General features: G+C 36.6%; 2 protein-coding genes across 2 annotated transcripts in view; one reads left to right on the plus strand and one right to left on the minus strand.

The window, feature by feature from the left end:
* Positions 1-23931, plus strand: part of LOC149088348 (coenzyme Q-binding protein COQ10 homolog B, mitochondrial) — a 77913-nt gene that overhangs the window by 20098 nt on the left and 33884 nt on the right. The window lies entirely within an intron of this gene.
* LOC149088349 (uncharacterized) lies at positions 19832-22536 on the minus strand. Its single transcript, XM_089242698.1, has 2 exons — positions 22330-22536; positions 19832-20252 (listed from the first exon to the last, which is right to left on the minus strand). The coding sequence occupies exons 1-2, from the start codon at positions 22534-22536 to the stop codon at positions 19911-19913; spliced, it is 549 nt and encodes a 182-aa protein (XP_089098824.1). The 3' UTR covers positions 19832-19910.

The raw sequence follows: 23931 nt of genomic DNA on the forward strand, positions 1-23931 counted from the left end.
TTGGTGGTTACTCATTTTTACTGCTACAATTTGAAATTAACCGATTGCTGCAAAATAACACCAAGAAATTTGCCAATGTGTGCTAGCGAACGAAATGCTTCTTAACTTACACGCGCTTATAATGCCTGTTTCTCTACGGGCTCCGCCTACACACACAAGTACGCTTACGTATTTGACGTACAAGATTTGCATTTTTGTCTAGAAACAGTGGTTTTACATTCAGTTCAGTTCTTTTCATGAAATTTGATAAAATATGCAAATTCTCTTAATTTATTTCACCAGTGCACTTGTTAATTGCATTTTTAATTGGGTTGCTATATTTTTGAAATATATGAATCCATATTTTTATGGGTATCTTTTTCTCAGCCACCTCGTTGGGCATTTTGCCTGTTGTGGCGTTGTATTTGTATAAAGAAAACCGGTGACTGGAGACAGTTAGGAAGACTACAGAGCGTTTAACAAGATCACTATTCTCGATTGTTGCCATTTCCTTTCCTCACAGGTTGCACACACATTCTCCACAGAATGGCAATACATTCCCCAATGGACCTGCTTAGAGCTTATCAACAAGTTCCAGTGCATGAACCGGACATTCTGAAAACAGCAATTACAACACCCTTTGGACTCTTTGAATTTCCATATATGACCTTCAGATTTGCAATGGAGCACAACCTTCCAAAGATTGATAAATATGATGCTGCAAGAGTGAGATAGATGGCTTTTTTCTCAGCCCGAGATATCCAGGAAACAGTTATATCCGGATATGATGGTGAACTCTGAAAGAAAAGTCATCACGTCCCGGCGGCGACGTGATGACTTTTCTTTCCGAGTTCACCTCAGTATCATATCCGGAAAAAAACAGTTTCCTTGATGGTGCTGCAAGGTTTGGAATTTGTATTTTGTTACTTGGCTCATATCCTGGTTGCTTCTCCAGACGATCAAACTCATCTATAACACTTATATGAAATATTCAGTCGACTTGACCAGCGAGAACTATGCATAAATGTGTCTAAATGCATATTTGGCATCCCGGCCATCAAGCAAGACCTACAGCAAGAACATAACGGCATGATTGAACCCCTCAGTTTTTTCTCTCCCATGCTCTCTTAGTCCCAAGCCCCAAAGCAGAATGTGTTTAACTGCACTGTGTTTAAATGCAGAATGTTTAACTGTGTTTGAATGCACTATGAATAGGTGAGTATGACAATTCTGTCATACTATAGTATGACAGAATGTCATAAATAGCATGTTCTGCAATAGCTATAGTATGACAATTCTGTCATACTATAGCTATTGCAGAACAATTTGGAAGAATTTTAAGAAAAAGTGTAAAAAACAAAAACACTGTTACATGAATGGGGATTTTTACCGCAGAACATTCCCAGTCAGCTGAGGGCTCATCGCAGAACAGTGCTTAACATTCTGCTTTGAGGGTCCCAAGTAAAATAGTATGACAGAATTGTCATACTCACCTATTCATAGTGCAGTTAAACATTTAAAATGCCAACTAGAAGGATGACATTTTATCATTTATAGTGATCATCTCCCATTGATGCATGCCTTCAAAGAAGACCCGAACAAAGCTTCACCTCTACGACTACAGCAATTGAGTTATTTCGCAGAATTTACTACTGATATAAGGTATATTCCCGGACATATACAGGGTAAGTCAAAATGAATGCCGGGATTTCAAATCTTTACTACACAGAATGTAATTAATATACTTATTCAACAGATACATGAATGCAGAGGTATTATAATCAAGTTTTGAATGTAGTCCTCACAAATGTTCAATATGTACTCCTTTTGTTACACGGCATACATCAAGGCTGTAATGCAATTCCTGCCAAACCTTGTGTAGCATGTCTGTATCGATGCTGGGAATAACAGCTGTTATACGGGCATTCAAATCAGTCATGGTTGTTGGACCTTGAGGCACATACACATGAACCTTTATGAACTTCCCCCCCCCCCCCCACAAAAAAAAATTGCATGGGGTGAGATCCGGGGATCGTAGTGGCCAAGGTAACAGTCTAGGGCAGATACGCAACGAATCCACCATTGTGGTAATGTGTTATTGAGGTTGTTATGCGCTTCAGTCAGAAAATGTGGTGGTGCACCATCCTGTTGCAGAATAAAGTTAGGCAGGCCATCTTGTAGCTGCAGCAGAAGTAAAACCAGAAGGTTTGGCAAAAATTACATTACAGACTTGATGTATGCCATGTAACAAAAGTAGAGCATATTGAACATTTGTGAGGACTACATTCAAATCTCGTATCTTTTGTATCTATGTATCTTTTGAATAAATACATTAATTACATTTTGCGTAGTAAAGCTTTGAAATCCATGCATTCATTTTAACTTACCCTGTATATAAGGTATACTGCTGACACTTTGACATGCATCACATCTGTTGCTTCTCCATTACCAATTGACTACGATGCGATTGCGACTCTCAATGTGATGATGAAATACATGAACTCCAACAAAGCTCATCACTGAAGATTGTCAAACTTTGTTTGCCAGACAGTAGTGTAAAACACTTGTTTTGTGACATTTCCACAGTACACATCTGTTCTTATATTTCAGAATCACATAGAAGACAAGCTTTTGAATCACTCCATATGTTTTCTCATCCAGGTGTCAAAGCTACTACCAAGTTGGTTTCTCAACGTTTTATCTGGCACAACATCAAGAAAGATTGTCAGACATGGACTAAAGCATGCATTGCATGCCAGCATTCGAAAGTCCACAGACACACTCATTCCATTCTGGCTGAATTTAAAGTACTGAACAATCAACTTAAACACATCAGTCTTGACGTAGTTGGCCTACTGCCATTATGCCAAGGCTCACGGTGCTACCAAACGATAATAGATATTCTCTCTCTTTAGATGGATTGAAGCCTTATCTATGCCAGACCAAACTGCTAAAACAGTTGCCAAAATTTTAATTGCAACATGGTTTGCCAGATTTGGCATACCACAGAGGATTACCACCAATCAAGGAAGACAGTTTGAGAGCCACCTTTTCCATACCTTGGGCAGATACCTCGGATTCTAATATTACAAGACGACTGCATACCATTCGTAGACAAATGGACTCATCAAGAGACAACACTGATCACTGAAAGCTGCCCTAAGATGCCAAATTCAATATCATCTAGCTTGGGTTAACACTCTTCCATTAGTGCTTCTAGGCGTAAGATCTGCAGTTTAAGAAGATGCTCTTCTGCAGAAATCCTCTACCGATCACCATTGCAACTGCCTTTCGAGTACTTCTCAGCAATACCAGACATCAAACAGTCTGATTTTGTCCAACTTCAACAACTAATGCGTTCAATTAAACCCATACCTTCAAGAACTCATGGATCTAAGCCAACATATGTTTCTAAAGTCTACGTCGCATGTCTTCCTGCATAATGAAGCACCACACTCTGCCTTGCAACCTACTTATCAAGGCCCATTTGTGGTCAAAAATCGAGATGAAGTCTTCGACATCGACTTCATCAAGACATCCAAGAGAATCTCCATCAGTTGGTTGATCCCAGCCGTACTTAGTGACCACCACACCTAAGTGTCTTCAACGTCATCTGCCCGCCCGCCCAACAAGTACTGTACCAGCAACTGTGACTTGTTACAGTCGTCATGTCCACTTCCCCGACAGATACTACTCGACCACAGGATTTTGTTGACACTGGGGGGGGGGGTGTAGTGACCTCTAGTTAAACCTCTATTGACCCACAGTGGCAAAATGATGATTTTACGCTTCACATTTTTCCTTTGAAAAGGATTGTTACCTACAGCGCAAATTGTGAAGAAAAGAGAATTTTTTTCTGAGTGGATGGCTAGAAACGATGTGTATCAGAGGTTCTACATTTTTCTGTGTCCGTCCCTAATAAATTATGTTGTTTATTTATTTATTAAAACCTTCTGATTGTTATTATCTTTTGTAAAAATTCATTCTTTGTGCATTATGATTGGTTGAACTGGTGATTTGAGAAGAGAAATTGTATGATGCATTACTTCATGGGGTTTTCAACCTTTACTCTGTGAAGCCCTTAAAGCTCCATATGCAATTCTCACAGGTTCCATTTACGCTCCAGGAAAATAAAGTAAATCAGTAAATTTTAAAGAAAGTGCCCTATAGGACCTTGCCATAGAAATTATAGGCTAAAAATGGCTGTACATGTGAAAAAATTTTGAGAACTGCTGCATTAGTTTGCTGATAACGCCATTGAACTCAGTCTATTGAACGCCCACTGAACTCAGAAATCGAGCCAACTGCTGTTTGTCTACTCTCCTCTTCACAATGTGAACGAAATTAAAAAAATTGTGCTTGACAGTGGATGAAAAAATATATTTCAAAATAAATTGTAGTCTGTCTTACAAAGACAGAAATTGCCAAAAACTATGGGATTCCAAAAATTACATTGAGTTCTCTCATCAAAGATCAGCAAAAGATCATTTCTGTGGCAAGTGATACCAGGGGTGTTCCACTATCCTGAAAATATTTCACAGAATCAGAATTCAGGAGAAATTTATATTTAACAAAATTTTGTGCAATGAAGCAAACGAAAATGTGGTTTTTTTTAAATTGTCAATAAATTTTAAAAACTAATTTTTTCATTCCTGCTCTTTTTTCATCATCTCTCCCATTTACAAACTAATTATGTTTGTACAGGTTCATAAGAACGAGTGTCGTCTGTATTATCACTGGTAAATACCTGTTTACCCCGGTGGTGATAACTATTTACTGACTAGTGTCTGTTTGCTTTGGAAAGCTTTATAAAAATTGTGCTTATATTAATTAAAGATTCTGATAATGAAAGCGATGGAGATACCAATACAAAAAAAAACAGCTTAAAGGCCAGTTTTTCAAACTTTAACATTCTCAGTGGTATTACGAAGATCTTATGCCTTACTTGAAGCTTTGTATTTTAGCAATTACAAGATATCTTGTCTTTCCTTTTTTTTGGCAATGAAAAACAGATGATTTGTAACTTGGCTTTTCCTAAGAATATTTTTTCATCCCCTCAACCTGTCAAATCCACTGCCAGTGGGTAAAGTCAAAGACTCCTAGCAGTGGTGTCAGAGCCGGGGGTGCTGTCGGTGCTCAAGCACCCACAGTGATTTGTGTCATGGATCCCAGCACCCCCAGAATTGATTCAGAAATTAAAATTTCTAATATAAAACTAAAGACGAGCACCCACAGTTTAGAAACACTTCCGACGCCCCTGCCTCCTAGATACTACAATCCTGAAACATATCTTCATGACCCGGGTCCTACTGCATACACGCTTCACATTTTTACATTTAAAACTCGCAACCCAGATGTATTTTTTGACAATTGGAAGGAAAAATTGAATTAAAATTTTTTTTATTACAATTATTACCTAGTATGGTATATGGAAAACACGGAATGCTAAATTAATGAATAAAAAAGAGGTTTCACAAATTCTCTGCCTTAATTTATATTTATTATTCTCTGCCTCTTATTTCTAGATTTTTTTGTTCCCAAACACAAATTTTTGAAAAATCAGGCAATATATTCGACTGTTCCGCAACTTTTCATTTTTTTTATTCATATAATAGACTTACTAGAATTTGTATTAAAAATAAAAGGATACACACATGCGCAATGTACAAAAATTAAAAGAAAACAATGTCATTTAAATATTTTTTATTCACTGAGCTACATTCATGTTATCAATTCTAATTCAAAGGGAAATTAGTTGCTGCTCTAGCATAACATAAAATTTTCGTAAATGTTCAAATTTATTAATCTACAAGGGGAACTTCGAAAACGCAACATTTCAAAATTCTGATCCGATTTCAGATTATACTTACTCTTGTTGCACTCATTTCATTTATAAAATAAATTTTAGTTTTTAATTTTAAATGGTGAATTATGAACATTTGAGAATATTTCTAACTAAAATTCTGAAAATGAAGTGTTAATATGGGATCAGTTATTTTTTTAAATATCAAGTTTCAAAATTAAAAAAGACATCCTGAAAAATGCAAACATTTTTTCATACATTTAATGAAAATGAGGGACACGCACACTTTTATTACTTTTTTGAAAGTACTCCAAATTTGAAAAAACTATTCAATGCAATTAAGATTGCTTCTATAAAACAAATTTCTTTTAACTAAAGAGTTCTTTTAAGAGATTATATCTTTTAACATGCCAAAAAACTACTCTAATAGAAATATCATTAAAAATACTATTTAACCATCTATTTATTCTAATTTTTTTACACATTTTTTTTTATTCTATGTGCTATCCTATGCTGGTATAAAGTTTTACATATATTAGATACTTAATGTTTTGTAAATTTTCAGAAAAAAAATGCATTAAAACAGCTTGCGTACATGATAAAATACCATGACATCAATGTAATTGAATAAAAATAAAGGAAACTGTTCAATTCATGAAATGAAGCAAAAGGTTGAGATTTCATTGACTCAATCTTATTTAAAACTAAATTTTAAATTCCAAAAATGTTTAGTTAAAATTTAATTTTAAATAAGATTGCGTCAATGAAATCCCAACCTTTTGCTTCATTTCATGAACTGAACACACAGTTTCCTTTATTTTCAAATGAATTTTTAATCAATTTTTATTCAATTACATTGCTCTCATGGTAATTTATCATGCATGCAAGCTGTTTGAATGTTTTTTTTTTTTGAAAATTTACAAAAAATTAAGTACCTAAGATATGTAAAATTTTATACCAGAAGGATAGCACATACAATCAAGAACATGTGTAAAAAGTTTGGAATAAATCGATTGTTAAATAGTATTTTAAGTTATATTCCTATTAGAGCGTAGTTTTCACCATGTTAAAAGGTACGAGACCCCTTAATTAAAGATTTGGTGTTAAAGTTATCATTTTTAGTTTTTATGTAATTATTTAGGAATACGTTAGATATTATTTTGATACAGTCATGACAGAGACTTAACCTTGAATATTTTACTTTTGAATACTTTATTAATGTCAAACCTTTAATTGAAGCTTTCTTATAAAATGTACCAAGCTTAAAATAATAATTACACAAATTTTGGCCATTATCAAACCAACTAATTTCTCGATTTCAAGAAGTTCACAACTTCAGCACTTTTCCTGTTAGATGTTTCACGTTTGCATTCTGTACCATATGCTCCTCACAAAGCGATATGAAGCTGAATTGGTGAAATAAAATATTGATGTCCATAATATCATTCCTGGAGATTAGCGAGCAGCTTTCATAAAACTCAGTTCCAACTATTCATGCAGAAAGGATAAATTCACTTATTTTACCATGAAGTAGTTTTTCCTAGGAACCACTCATAAGAAGATTCAGCTACAAGATGATTATCGAGCGAGACAGTGACACTCTTTGAATTGCTTTTCATTGATTTCATTATACCACTCATAAGAAGATTCAGCTAAAAGATGATTATCGAGCGAGACAGTGACACTCTTTGAATTGCTTTTCATTGATTTCATTATTTTTCCTCTCTCTGACTTTCTTTTAATTGGTAACTTTGTCATTCCTTTCTCAGTATGACGAGGGTTTCATTCGGTCTTTCGCTTCCCCTTGCAGTTAACATTTGCATAAAATCAAAGAATTTTCAGAATAATTGCATATTTTTAAAGGTTTATTTAAGCGCAATCACTTTTTTTTAAAATAATGTTTCAAGTAAATATTGCTCGTAATATTTTCATAACATTTTTTCCGGAGATGGGATTTAGTGAATTAATAGAGATGCTTGTAATACAGTATTTTCCAAATATCAATCATTTTATTGTGTGGCGGTCACCAATAACGTGTGCCGGTCGCCAATGCAGACTGGGCAGAGAGAAGATAGAGAGAGCTAGAAACACACACGCAGTTATGCTCTTCTAGTTGTCATGGTGTAAATATTTCTATATTTTAAGCGGAATAAATTTAATATGATAAAATAATCTGTTGTGTCAAAAAGGTGTACAATGTCTAAGACACACAAACATCAAACGACAGAATTGGTGACCAGTTGAAGAAACATGCAACATTTTTCGTCGGCAACGCCTATGCATATCATACGACATAGCTGCTTCCACAGGCCAGATGGGTAAGTCTCATTTCTCTTAAATTCTGTGAGAAGCTAATTCTTTTTTCACGGAAACCCTTATTATATTCTTCACACCCTTTTTTTGCTATATCAGGATAAGATTTTGGTGTTCAAGCAGCAGAAATTCTTGCTGCCTAGGTTTTTAGTATTCATGTTGTTTAATTTGACCATCGCTACATGAACATTGCGATGAAAATCCCCCCTTTTTGGTCAAATAATCCACGATTATATTTTGCTCAAATTGAAGCAAATTTCTCGAATTACGAATGAAAGAACCAAATTCAATTATGTTGTGGCAGCTTTGGATTCTCAAACTCTGACACATATTTCAGATTTGGTTTTCCAACTTCCAACGGAGAATCCATTCACCGTTCTTAAGGATAGGTTAATTGGTGAGTTCGATTTAACAGAAAATCAGAAAATAAAAACTCTTTTGCAGGATATTGAGTTGGGGGACTCCATACCCTCGTATCTTCTCAGAAGAATGAAGGAACTGGGGGGGGGGGGGGGATAAAGTGACTGAAGATTTCATCAAAAACATTTGGCTGAGTCACCTCCCTCCTAACATTCAGACAATCCTAGCTGTCAGTTCAGATACTTTGCCTCAGTTAGCCGTGATGGCAGATAAAATTATAGAGGTTACTGCCACAAGCCAGACAGCAATCTGCGCAACTGAATCCAGTCAGCAACAAATAGCTGACCTGGCAGAAAAGCTCGAGCGTCTTAGCCGTAGCCGCAGCCACTCAAGAGGTGCATATTATCGTAGACGACGATCTATCTCTTGGCAGCGAAAACGCGACAGTCAGAATGAGAAAGATGATGGAATTTGTTTTTATCATAGGAAATTTCAGGCAAAAGCACAAAAATGCACAAAACCGTGCACGTTTCAGGGAAACTAATTAAGCCTTCGGTCGACGCGGCGGACATCAGAAGGCCTAACAATAGTAGCCGCCTTTTCATTTTCGATCACGCATCCAATTTGAAATTTTTAATCGATAGCGGATCGGATATTTGCGTCATACCTCCATCTCCTTCCCAGAAACGAAAAGCTCTTTCCTATCAATTAGTAGCAGCAAACAACACGAAAATTCAAACGTATGGTACAAAATTATTGAATATAAATTTTGATCTCAGACGTTCATTCAAGTGGCTGTTCACCATCGCAGATGTCAACAGACCCATCATCGGTGCCGATTTTCTTCGCCATTTTGGCTTAGTAGTTGATATCAAAAATCGGAAATTGATAGACCCATTGACTAATATTTCAAAACAGGGAAAAATTCTTTCTTGTTCAAACTATGATATTAAAACCATTTCTCAGGAGACCGAATTTCATGCTATTTCGGAAGAATTTCCCGAAATAACGAAACCAAATTATAGGCACGCTGATGTCAAACATGACACTCTGCATTTCATTCCCACAAATGGTCCTCCCGTTTTTGCGAAAGCTAGACGGATGCATCCACAACAGCTCCAAGCTGCTAAGGAAGAATTTAATTGCATGCTTGAACAGGGCATCTGTCGTCCTTCAAAAAGCAATTGGGCTAGTCCCTTACATATGATCCCCAAAGGTACTACCGATTGGCGACCAACAGGGGATTACAGAGCTCTCAACCGAATTACTCAGGTGGATAGGTACCCAATTCCTCATATTGAAGATTTTTCCCAGAATCTTTATGGTTAAAAACATTTTCTCAAAACTTTATATAATTAGAGCCTATCATCATATACCAGTTAATCCAGATGATGTAAAGAAAACTGCCATAATAACACCTTTCGGTCTTTTTGAATTCCCATACCTTCCCTTTGGTCTGTGTGGAGCAGCACAGTCTTTTCAGCGCTTTATACATGAAGTGCTCAGAGGGCTGGACTTCTGCTTCGCCTATATCGACTTGTTGATCGCCAGTGAAAACATAGAGGAGCACAAAGAACACCTACGTTTTGTGTTCGACAGGCTTCAAAAATATGGACTTGCTGTCAATGTGGCCAAATGCGAATTCGGCCAGTCAGAAATTCCGTTCCTGGGATACGAAGTATCATCTGAGGGTATCAAGCCACTAAATGAAAAAGTGTCTAAAATCCTCAACTACAAGCAACCGCAAACGGTCAAAGAGTTGCTGCAGTTCCTGGGAATCGTCAATTTTTATCGACGTTTCGTGCCTAAAGCAGCCCATATTCAAGCACCGCTACATGAACTGTTGAAGGGAGCCGGAATGCAAGCAAACTCTCGCCGATGTGTGTCTACTTGCACATCCGAATCCTGATGCAACACTAGCACTCATGGTTGATGCGTCCGACTTCGCCATCGGGGCAGCTTTGCATCGAACTACTTCTAAGGGTTTGCAACCATTAGCCTTCTTCTCAAAGAAACTTTCACCAGCGCAGCGTAATTATTCAGCCTATGATTGAGAACTATTGGCAATATATGAATCCATCAAGCACTTTCGGCACATGCTAGAGACACGTCCATTTACCATATATACAGATCATAAGCCATTGGAATTCGCTTTCTCCAAGAAACAAGACTAAGGATCACCTCGACAACAAAGGCAGCTAGACTACATTGGACAATTCAGCACAGATATCAGACACATCAAGGGCAGTGCAAACATACCAGCTGACTGCATGTCAAGGATATCTGCAATCCAGTGTCCATCCACCATCAATTACAACCAGATGGCCGCAGATCAACTAGAGGACGAAGATTTAATTCAAACACTATCATCATCATCCACATCCTTACAGCTAAAGAAACTGTCTCTGCCTAACACCACAGCTACTCTCTTCTGTGACACTTCTACAGGGACGATTCGACCTTGCTTTCCTCATCCACATCGTCGGGCAGTGTTCGATGCGGTCCATGGTCTCGCACATCCAGGCATCAAACAAACAGTTCAGTTAATTAAGCAACGATTTGTTTGGCCTGGCCTTCAGCGCGACTGTCGCCTATGGGCACAAACCTGTGTCCAGTGCCAAAAATCTAAAGTTTATCGACATGTATCCAGTCCATTGGCAGGCTTTGAATTGCCAGATGAACGTAGACATAGTAGGACCTTTGCCACCTTCAAATGGTTTCCCATATCTACTGACGATCATCGATCGATTCACAAGATGGCCTGAGGTCATCCCCATAAAAGACATCCAAGCAGAAACAGTGGCCAGAGAACTGTTTGCGAAGTGGATAGCTCGTTTTGGTTGTCCGGCTCGGATCACTACGGATCGTGGTCGGCACTATTCAAAAGTTTGGCTCACCTGTTGGGCTGCCAACATCTTAAAACCACGCCGTATCATCAGGGCCATATTATCGCATGGGCAAATCGGGACTTTGCCCAGGGCCCCAAGCTTTAAGGGGGCCCCCAAATCTATAATAATAAAGTCTGAAAAGTTTTTTTTTTTAAGTAAAACTTAAATACTTAGAAAAACAGGAATTTCGTTTTTGTAATGCAAACTTTTTAGAAAATATAAATATAATTTTTTTTTACATTAATAAAATATTTTTAAAGTTATTGGGAGAGAAATTGAACTTCTATTATTCAACTGTAATACTACTTACTACTTTTTCTAATAAAGGAAAAATGAGTTCCGATTGGTCGGTTCGGGGAATTTTTTGGTGATACCAAAAATAGTTAAATCTCAGATGAGAAGAAGCACCGGTGCTGCGATGCTAGCCGTTGAAAAGGCATCACAATCCATAACAGAGAAAAGCAAACAATGCTTGTTTTCAACGTGTTTAGCATTTTATAGCTCAATGGTAACTTCAATATTTTAAGTTTAATTATGTCCTCTCGAACTTATTTATCTGGTTCTGCAAAGAGAAAGTTGAAAAAACAGAAAGGTGAGGGGGGAAAAAAATTGCTAGTTCATTAAAAAATTATTTTGCAGCAGATGCAAAAGTCAATGCGCCATGTAATGAAAAATCTAAAGCTGAATCTGATGATGAAACAATAATTAATGAATGTGATAATTCCAGAGACGTTTGAGGAATGATGAGATTCAAGATGATGATGATAATAAGCCTAGCTGCTACTGAGAAAAATGAAAATTATCTTTCTTCAGACCCAGCAATGTGGACTGTTATTAATAATGAAATGGTGGAATATTTTATATGTAATCCCCCTCCTCAAAATCCCGATTTGCTGTCGGAGACTGAAAGAGTTTTTGGAGGTGTAAAGAGAAGTCCCACCATTTCTCAATTTTATCATACCAAAAAAAATGGTGAAAAACTTATAAGGAAATGGTTGGTTTTGTCGGTTTCAACGGAAATGTTATTTTGTTGGGTGTGCAAATTGCTACATTCCAATAGCAACAGCTCATGTAAAGGTCAGCTAATTGAAGGATTTTGGGACTGGAAGCCTGCTGAGACCAGATTAAAAGAGCATGAAAACTCTTCTTCACATAAGCAAGCCATGATGGATCTGTCACTCCGGGCAAATGTCTCACAAAGAGTTGATTCATCTTTGGTACAGCAATATGAAGAGACGAAGTATTGGATGTCTGTGCTTAAACGAGTTGTTGCTGTTGTGAAATTTTTGGCTATACGGGGTCTACCTTTTTTTGGTGATAATGAAACTGTTGGATCTAGGCACAATGGAAATGTTTTAGGCTGTTTAGAAATGATAGCCGAATTTGATCCATTTCTTTCAAAACATTTGGAGAGATATGGGAATCCTGGCAAAGGAAATGTAAGCTATTTGTCCTCAACATGTACAGATGAGTTTATTCATATAATGGCTAAACAAGTGGAAAAAGAAATCATTGATGAAATTCTGCTTGCCAAATACTACTCGATTATTATTGATTCTACCCCAGATATTACTCATCTTGATCAGTTGTGTTTTGTGATTCGATATGTTGTCGGAGCTGAACCTGTGGAAAGATTTCTGAAATTTGTTCCAATGTACAACCATAAATCAGAAACCCTAGCAGAAATTGTTTTAACAACTCTAAAAAATGCTGGAATCAATGTATTAAATTGTTGTGGCCAAAGCTATGACAATGCGTCAAATATGGCCGGCAAATATTCTGGGTTACAAGCCCGAATAAAAAACAAATCCTGCCACTGATTTTGTTCCTTGTGCAGCTCATTCTCTTAACTTGGTTGGTGTCAATGCTGTTGAGTCATGCAGTGGTACAATGCAGTTTTTTTGTCTTGTGCGACAAATATATACTTTCTTTTCTTCATCAACACACAGGTGGCAAATGCTAAATGAAGAACTGAAAAAACGTGGCGATTATTCAACATTGAAGAACCGAAATACTACTAGGTGGTGTGCGGATGCTCATGCCGTTAAATCGTTAAGGAAGAACTATAATGCCATTGTACTTACTCTTAACAGGTTAGGTACAGGAGAAAATGAAACTGCATACACAAAATTGGAGGCACAAGCCCTTTTGAAAAAGTTGGAAACTGTACTGAACATCGTTGTATGGGATACCCTTTTACAAAGGCCTAATCAAACCAGTGTGGAACTTCAAAAATCATCTATGAATTTAACGTGTGTCACACTTTTGTACCAATCTTTAATTGAATTTACTCAATATGTGAGACAATTTTGAGGAGTGTGAAAAATTAGCAAGAGATATGTGTGAGCCGGATGTTAATTACGATGTAGCAAGAAAAAAATTAAAGCCAAAAAGCAAAGATCCTCATGCAGTACATAGCTGTGAAGTTGACCTGACACCTCGTGAAGCTTATAAAGCAAGTATTTATTATGCTGTTTGTGATGCTTTAATTTCACACCTTTCTTTTCGTAAAGAGCAGTATAATAGCACAGCGAAAAAGTATGCTTGCCTGAGTGAAATAAAGTTGAAATCAAAACTTATGGATAAAGCAATTTCTTTGCAAAAATCCTACCCTCAGGATTTAGATGATTCTTTTCCTGAAGAGCTACAGCAATTTTCTTCACTTGTGGAAGATGGATATAATATTGCAGATATGTTTAAAAAACTGAAATGTTTAGAGCTGGAAGAGACATTTTCCAATGTTGATAGTGCCGTAAGAATTTTTTTAACATTGCCAGTAACAAATTGTTCTGGTGAAAGATCCTTTTCTTTGTTAAAGCGGTTAAAGTCTCCCATACGCTCTAGTATTCTGCAGGAAAAACTAATCTCTTTAGCATTACTCTGCATTGAAGGAGAAGTAACAAAAAAATTGGATTTCAGTAATGTAATTCTTGATTGAGAAAATGAAAAGCAGAAAAAAAAAGTGAATTACTTCACAGTAAAACATTTTTGTGATGCATTAGCCATGCAACTGGTGATTTTATTGATGTGGTTAGTATTTGTCTCATACTTTATTATTTCTTGATAACTAAAGGGTACACATGAAATAAAATGGTTTAAATTTTCAGTTTTATGTTCAAAAGTTTTTGATCAGACAAAAAATTCTAAAAATATGCAATTTATATTGTTTTACACCCGAGAAATCTATTTTAGATTAGGGGGGGGGCCTAAAAGTATCCTTGCTCAGGGCCCCGATTTGTCATGATCGGGCCCTGCGTATCATCCTCAATCAAATGGCATGATTGAGTCGTTCCATAGGCCATTGAAAGCAGCAATGAAGTGCCTAGATTCACGAAATTGGATGAACATCCTTCCAATGGTACTTCTAGGACTGCGCACTTCACTCAAACTGGACTTACAATCTTCACCAGCAGAGCTTACCTACGGAACGGCTCTAAAACTGCTGGGAGAATTTTTCAGCGTTACAAATGCACCATCTATTGCCAGTGAGGATTTCATCTCTCAACTGAGGTCAACAATGGCTGCACTGCGTCCTCAACCTCCCTTGCATCATGGTCATAAATCTATTTTCGTGCCACAACAGTTGGACAAGTGCACACATGTGTTCGTACAACAAGCAAAGACCAACTCTCTTAGCCAGCCATATAAAGGACCATATCCTGTGCTGGAGAGATCAGAAAAAGTTTTCAAAGTTCTGGTCAACAACGTAAAACAAGCCATATCCATCGACCGAATCAAACCAGCATATTTGTTGCAGAACATAGGCGATGCACCTCCCACAACAGTACCAACAACTACTAGGTCTGGTCGAAAATCGAAACTACCAGTAAGGTTCGCACAGTGATGAAGCACTGTACTGGGAGGGGAGTGATGTGGCGGTCGCCAATAACGTGTGCCGGTCGCCAATGCAGAGAGAAGATAGAGAGAGCTAGAAAACACACACGCAGTTATGCTCTCCTAGTTGTCATGGTGTAAATATTTCTATATTTTAAGCGGAATAAATTTAATATGATGAAATAATCTGTTGTGTCAAAAAGGTGTGTACAATGTCTAAGACACACAAACATCAAACGACAGAAATTGTAACGCTGTTTCTAGAGATATACATATGTCGTAAATGCTTAATTTTTTTTTAGAAATAGCGTCGAAATTATTTTGTTATTGATATTTTGTTACTGGAGCGGTTTTTTAAGGGTATTTCTCGTTTTTGGTACATATTTCGGAATTTTTCGTTTTTCAGGATATTTTAGTGCATATTTTGGGTTTTAATGCATATCATATTTTGCCACTTTTTTTGTGCATATAATTTGGGCTCTACTGATGGGAGTGAATATGAAGGTTTTTGATTGAACTGTAAATAAGGCTATTGTTTCGTAAATAAACAATAGCCTTATTTACGGTGATTTTATTACAGTGCGACCATTAATTAGCATATCAATGGACTGATTATTGAAACACAAGGTTTTATTCTTATTTTTTTTTAAATCCTGTGGATAATACGCTGCCGATACGTGTGATTTTTTTTCTTTTTTCAAATTTCGCATGCGGGTTATGCGTCACCGCGGATTATACGCAGAAAAATACAGTACAATAAAACGGTTGATATTTTGAAAAAAAATACCGAATTGCAAACATCTTCATTAAATCCTACCTCAGGAGAAAAAAAAACCCTGAAAATTCTCTTATTTTATGCATTTATATGTATTAATGTATTAAAAGGCCAAATTTATTTAATACATTTACATGTATTAAAAGCCAAAATATGCATATGCATATATAATCCGGGCTCTAGTTATAACAATCAACTCCTTATCCAAATGCTCCATTTCTGGCAAAAAGAAGAAAAATGCAGGAGATTAAAAAAAAACAAAAACAGAAATCTCTTGGTTTCGGTAACATGAGTCACGTACAGAAATGTGTTTTCATCACGGGCTTGGCATGAAAATGAAAATATAATCCCTTAAAAGTGAATAGTGCGGGTCTGGGTCACCATCCCGACAAAGTCGAATTTAAAAATTCCATTTCGCCGTATAAGCCGCTCTTCGCGATTTCCGTCGGGATTTGATCTCGCGGCGAGGGGCGTTGGGGAGCCGATTAGAATGATGAATTGCGATCAAATAAATTTTCAAATTTTAATTTCACCGTATAAGCCGTAATTTGCGCTTTCTGTCGGGATTTCCGTTTGTGGCGCATACGAAGATCAATGGATATCAATAATTTGGAAATTTATTTAATTTTCCAACTTGGCGGAAAGCAAAGGATGCAGGGTTGTCTTTTTCTGGCATTTATCGCATTTTCTATCCGCAACAAACACTGCGATTCCTTATGATTTTCTCTTTAAAAATTTTTCGAAATTCTTTCTCGCTCAAGTTTCAAATAGACTTTAAATGCGAAATAATATTGCACAAAGTTAGACCGTATCATGAAGATCTTAATTTAAGATTTTCAAGGTTTTTCGAAAGCAATGTAATAGAGAAATCGTTTAATTCATATGTATAAATTTACATATCTTGACAGCCTAATTCACTGATTCATCGCCAAGCCGCAACCACTGAAGCTCAGGCCCGTAGCAAGAAATTTCATTCGCAGAGGGGACAAAGTGGTCAAATAATATATTTGGCCATGTTTTCCCTTATTTCAATCATTTTCTCACATTTCGAAAGGACCAGATCCTCAATCCCCCCCCCCTCTCACTATGGCCTTGCTGAAGCTATAAACATAAAATTTTGTCAGTAGTTTTCTTTTATATACTGTTGAGACTCCCAAAAAAAAAATTTCTCAAATTCAACCTGCAAGTTGGAATTAAGGAAGAATTTGATGATTACCAAATCCATGCTAGTGAAAACATGTGTAATAGTTAGTTCCTTATTCATGGATATTCCTCACTTTTCAGCCCCCCCCCCACAATCATTTTGTACTTCACTATAGACCCGTGTATACGGCAAAGTTTTCAGTTCTTGGGGGTCCAGCTCCCATGGCCCCACAGTAGGAGCTGGGGGAGGGGGAGATTTAGCCTTTAGCCCAGAGAGGAGAATAACGGTTTATATGTTACTGCCAAAGCCCGAAATTGCACACTTCGCAAACTGACTAGGCCAGTTGACCCTTCCAATGTCCGAAATACAGGCTTTGGCCAGCCTTTGTGTGTGTATATCGATGCCTATGGTTCTAGGTCAGTGGTTCCCAACCTTTTTCAGTCCGCGTACCCCCAGCAGGCTCGGTTCCTATCCGCGTACCACTCTCTCTCTCTCCCCCCCCCCCAATGTTTTTCACCCATTACAGTTTTCGAAAAACTCAAATAAAAAGGTACATGTTGAATTAAATTAAATAAATTGATTATTTAGCTTTTTTTTATTTTTCAAGTAAGCAAACAAATTAACACATAGATTAGGGAAAAAAATAATGTGATGTTTGGGACTGTAAATTGAATTACAAAGTTTTGAAAAATTAAGCTCGAAAGAGGATAACTGCAAACTGAAATCCGGAGCTGCGTTCAATTTGCTTTAGTATACAAAGAAAATGCCTATTCAAAAAGCTCTGTGCTAACAGACAGCAACAAAAACATTATGGCTTTTTTAGAAAATTCAACGTATTCTCACCGCGGCAAGCCGAAAAACTGACTAGGTTCACCATTCCGTCATTGAACAGGATTTTCAGAGGGGTATCTGATGCGAGCTCTCTCAATTTTTCCTTTTCTGGAATCGACAATGAAGCCGGTTCAAAATACTCTTCTTTGAAAGGATTAGATATCCACCGATCACCCATTTCCGGCTCTGAAAAATATTTTTCAAACAAGGATTTTAATCCTTCCAAGTGGCCGACTGTTAAATTTAGCTCAGCTTGTGACAAGAAATCGTGAAATGTTTCAAACACTTCCCAAAAAAAGGGCTACCTCGTGCCGAAGTTCGAACAGCAACGTCAGGACTTAACCCCGGGACAACCACCTAACTTCAGTGTGCAAAAGCAAAGCATTGTGAAGGATGTTCATATCTTCACACAACAATTTAAACATCCCGTAGTTGGTAGGATTCACTTTGACAAAGTTGATAACCTTGACTCCTTCATCAAGAACGTTTCGCAAATTTGGAGGCAACAGTTTCGATGCAAGGCTCTGCCTGTGAATATAGCAGTGAGTCCATTTCATTTTGGGAGCAACTTCTGCCACGTATGTACGACGGCCTATAGGCCCCTTTACACATACAATCTTCCCCGCACGCCCGGAGCGGGACGTTCTTGCGCGAAGGATTGGAGGGCGGTCAGGAACGCGGCGTTCAAGAGCGTGTTGTTAAAAACGGACACATTCTTGCGCGCGCTCTCTCCTGCACGAAAGAAGGCCCCGTTCAGAATTGTGTGTGTAAAGGGAAGCGTGTGGCAAAATTCATACGTTTTTGCGTGGCGTGTGGACTTTCGGGGAAGCACAACGTTCCACGTTCCTGACCAAAGTTTTTCCCTTGTTTGAAAACTAAGAAGTCGACATGTTTAGAGCTCGAGAAAAAAATAGATTTAAAAAATGCGTTGTCGCTGCTGCAGGATTAAGCATGGCAGCTATTTCAAATAGTAATTATATAAATATAAAATCGGAACGCCGAATGTGGATGAAAGAATACCGGAAAAAGTACAATCACATGGAACTGCTCAATGAACTCAAGCTGAGCTATCCTGAGGATTTCCGGAATTATTTACGGATGAGTAGTGCATCTTTTGATGAGTTGTTGGGTTTAATCAGAGAAAAAATTACCAAATTGGACACAGTGATGCGAAGCAGCATCTCGGCTGAATAACGTTTAGCAGCTACATTAACATTTCTTGCAACGGGCCGTTCCTACGAAAATTTAAAATTTTGCACCGGCATTTCTGCTCCATCGCTGAGTATCATACCAGAGGTGTGCAAAACGATTTTTGATGTTCTGCGAACGGAGTACATGAAGGTGAGTCTCTAAAATGTTTGTGCATTTAATAATTTTAATGAGGAAATTTTTAAGTAAATGAATTTGAATTCATAAAATTTTGGCCAAGTGCATTCACAATTTTTTTTTAAATATGGTAATTTCTTTTTTAAAATGTAAAAAAATTTAATTACGATTAAAAAAAAGTTCTCATTATATCTACTTTTATATGTTCCACTACCTTGTGCCAGAACCGATAGTGATTTTTTCTGTATATGACCATCCTATATGAGACAAGCATTTGGCTTAACGCATGTAAACAATAACATATAGTGATATAATAAAGTGACATAAATTAATAAAGTGATCGTAAAATATAGTGTACTGTCATAATGCCCTTTATGATAATAAACTTTAGTCACACAAGATTATATAATTTCTCATGTTTCATATTATTAACAGACTAAATGGTAAAAAAAAGAAATCCTAATGTGAAGAAAAAAGAAATTAAAATCCAATCATAATACATAGCCATGAACACAATTTTTGTTACAGCATAAATAAAAATAAAGAAAACTGGAAAAATATTCGTGGTTTATTTAGATGTATTGGGTATGTTATTAGAGAAAAAATTTTTTGGCGTAGTATAAAAAAATAACAATGCAAAGAAAAAAAATCAAATATTTATAAAAATGTATTATCATCTTGAGGTTCAGCAGAGGCAGATGCAAAATGTGCAGGAGTGATATAGAGATTGCATTTGTGACTGCAAACATCACTGGTTTGGTCCAAAGTATTTAATAGTCCTCTCCTCAGTGCCGAATTTATTACGGATTCTGCGTATACAGCTTGAAGAGGATCCATCCGTTTCAACTTTTTGGCAACCATTATGCCAAAAGCTTCGTGTTCATCAATGTCAATTTTGTCTTTAGCCTCATCGGACAACACATTTGTGCACAACTTCATGAAATCTATGGCAGCATCCCCAACTTCATTCTTTTTTTTTCGTTTTTGTATTTGCTGGACCTGAAAAAATTGTTTCTCCCCTTAAAATAAGATGGTAGTGAGAATTCAAATCACTTGATAGTGAAAAAAATAAGGTATCTCTACTGTTGTTATTTTAAGAAAAAAGTGATTACACAGGATAAAAAATTATTAATTAGACCTATTTAGAGAAATGGTGTTTTTTTAATTGAAGTTTAGGTGTTTATTACATTTGATTGTTTTGTCATTTTTCTTCAGATGCCTACCAGTGAAAAAGAATGGTCAGAGATAGCTGATGGTTTTCGAAGCAAGTGGAACTTTATAAACTGTGGCGGTGCCTTAGATAGAAAACATATACGAATCGTACCACCACCACATTCAGGATCATTGTATTTTAATTACAAAAACTTTCATAGTATTATCTTGATGGCACTGGTGAATGCAAATTATGAATTCATATTCGTTGATGTCGGCAAAAATGGAAGAGTATCTGATGGAGGAGTGTTTGATTACACTGAGTTCAGCCAATCACTGAAAGCAGGGCAATTGCAATTACCACCATGTGACAAAAACGTCGAAAATTTAAATTTCGTGTTTTTGGGGGATGAAGCCTTTTCTTTGGGGGAAAATTTTTTGAAACCGTATTCCCAGCGAGAGTTGGATCCTGCCAAAAGAGTTTTCAACTATAGGCTGTCACATGCTAGAAATGTGGTTGAAAATGCTTTTGGCATAATTTCATCACGATTTAGAATTCTCCAATCACCTATAAATATGAAGGCTGATAATATAAATTACGTAATACTTGCCATTTGTACGTTGCACAATTTCTTAAGGAAAAGAAACACTGACTACATTTGTGCAACAACTTATGACAGAGAGGATGTGGAAAATCAAACAATGCATCAAGGAGACTGGCGCAAAGACACTTCACCACTAACCGATTTGCAACCAGTCGTACTGAGAAATACAACTCTCAAAGCAAAACAGAATAGAGAGGCGTACAAAAATTATTTCATGACAAAAGGAAAAGTGTCATGGCAGTATGCTATGGTGAAAGCAGGGAAAGCATAAAATTTCCATTTATTATAAATATTACGACTTAATAAAAGCCATGTATTTAAATATTAAACCTGAAGCATGTGTATTTCTCTTTGACGCCTTGAACATACCGTTTATTTTGAACCAACAAACTATAATTACCTTGAAAATGCTGTACAATTAAATTATGCACCTTGAGATTATTACTCTGAAATAGTTTTGCGTGTAAATTATGCACCTGCAGAATATTACATTGAAAATATTTTACATACAAATTATGCACTTGCAGAATATTACTTTGAAAATACTTTGCATTCAAATTATGAACTTGCAGAATATCATTTCAAAAATATTTTGCATGTAAATTATGCACCTGCAGAATGTCACTTTAAAAATATTTTGCATTCCAATTATGCACTTGCAGAATGCCACTTTAAAAATATTTTGCATTCAAATTATGCACTTGCAGAATGCCACTTTAAAAATATTTTGCATTCAAATTATGCACTTGCAGAATGCCACTTTAAAAATAGTTTGCATTCAAATTATGCACTTGCAGAATGTTACTTTGAAAACATTTTGCATTCAAATTATACATCTGTAGAATATTACTTTGAGAATATTTTGCATTCAAATTATGAACTTGAAGAATATCACTTCAAAAATATTTTGCAGTCAAATTATGCACTTGCAGAATGTTACTTTGAAAACATTTTGCATTCAAATTATACATCTGTAGAATATTACTTTGAGAATATTTTGCATTCAAATTATGAACCTGCAGAATATCACTTTGAAAATATTTGGCATTCAAATTATACACCTGAAGAATATTACTTTGAAAATATTTTGCATTCAAATTATACATCTGCGGAATATTTGAAAATATGAAGGATTCAAATTATGCACTTGCAGAATGCCACTGAAAATACTGTGCATTTCAATTATTCAGTACATACAATGTTTCATTCAAAATGCATGAAAATATATCTTCAAAATCTTCCTGTGTGAAGATTAAACTTATGGGTTTGGAATATTGCACATTAAACATAATTGTCATGTACTGAAAATATATTCTAACCTGCTCATGTTGAATTTCCTCCTCATGGTCATTCTGCTGGCCTTCGATAGGTGTACTGGTCCATGAAGAATGGATTTGACTATCTTCCAGTTCACTGCTGTTGCCGTCAATCTCTCCACCAGGAATGATAATATCAATATTCGACACACTAGCAGTCGGTATTTCCTGGTCTGTCGTAAACAGCAGAAGCTCGAAGTACCGCAACATTGACACATATACTTGGTCAGCCGCTGACCCACTCCGCTGGCTGTCAGAAATTTTTTTCAGTTCCTTTCTGAAGGATCCCCTTAAACTTTGAATTTTTTTTGTAACGAAGTCCCGATCAGCTTCCGGGAACGATTGCTTGCAAAAGCATACTAACTTATCGTAAGCTTCATTTTTGATGTATTTATTGCTGTACTCTTTACTTTTCATTTTCCACAAACATGGAAACTCCTTATACAGATTAATGAAGTCCGTTAAAAATTCTTTGCTCCAGCAACGCGAATCAGCCATACCTCTTTCCTCACCAAAAAGTGTGTGCTTAACAGACAAGAACTTTTACATATATGAAGCTGGCAATCTGCATTCTGGATACTGGGGGGGGGTATGCAAAAACGATGGTGTTACATTTTTGTGGCACCAGACAGAGGGTGTTACAATTTTTCAGTCGCCTAGACGGGGGGTGTTCTTTGAAGCACCAAAGAGGCTGAGGGAAAGAAAAAGGTAGAGGAATGAATAACCGACGGAAAAAACCCAAACACGTATTGTGAAGTACAACAGTATCTGCCGACAAAAGGACGACCTTTCACTGGACTTACTAAATCCCTCTGCAGAATACCGACATCACTTGAAGCGTGCTTTATGAACCCCTCCAGAAAAATTCCCCATCCTGCGGGCGGGCTTGAGTCCCGTATGTATGGGGCGAACAGCGCTTATCAGCTCCCTGAATGTTTTCATCATGTCAGCGCCTGGTCATTTTCTTTTTTCTTTCATAATGTGGTAGATAAAGGGTTAAGCGTATCTATTGTGATATTGAAATTATTCATGAATTAAAAAAATAGGGGGCGGTCTCTTCATATTAAATCATTTGTATGCGTAATGTGGATCATAGATTCATAGTTGTTGATCCTCCAATAAACACGATGTGAGGTTGGTAATGGGCGCATAAGATGACTTTATTCTGTTTTATCTCTTTTGCATAATGCGATATCCATATACAGTGGATCCGGCTCAGTACAACTAATTTTCGTGTTACCAACGCTTGGAGATTTTCTTGCTCATTACGTTTTGTTCATGATGGTTTTCTGAATAACCTTATAAGCGGAATCAACTCACTTTGTTACTTTTTGTTAAATTTTATATGATCAACGAAAAAAAGAAACCCCTCCATTAGGACTTTAAAAATTTAACAAAACAATTTGAAAATTTAACAAAAAGTAACAAAGTGAGTTGATTCCGCTTATAAGGTTATTCAGAAAACCATCATGAACAAAACGTAATGAGCAAGAAAATCTCCAAGCGTTGGTAACACGAAAATTAGTTGTACTGAGCCGGATCCACTGTATATGGATATCGCATTATGCAAAAGAGATAAAACAGAATAAAGTCATCTTATGCGCC

The sequence above is a fragment of the Pholcus phalangioides genome, unplaced genomic scaffold (genome assembly GCF_987345545.1).
Source record: "Pholcus phalangioides strain wild (caught in Gottingen) unplaced genomic scaffold, Ppha-v1.0 ptg000003l_1, whole genome shotgun sequence".
Lineage (NCBI taxonomy): Eukaryota > Metazoa > Arthropoda > Arachnida > Araneae > Pholcidae > Pholcus > Pholcus phalangioides.

Excerpts from the sequence above, each read along its gene's own strand:
- LOC149088349 (XM_089242698.1), bottom strand. The coding sequence starts at position 22,536 with ATGTTGCGGTACTTCGAGCTTCTGCTGTTTACGACAGACCAGGAAATA. Across the intron at positions 20,253-22,329 it reads AGGAAATTCAACATGAGCAG|GTCCAGCAAATACAAAAACG; the intron begins GTTAGAATATAT and ends CAATTTTTTCAG.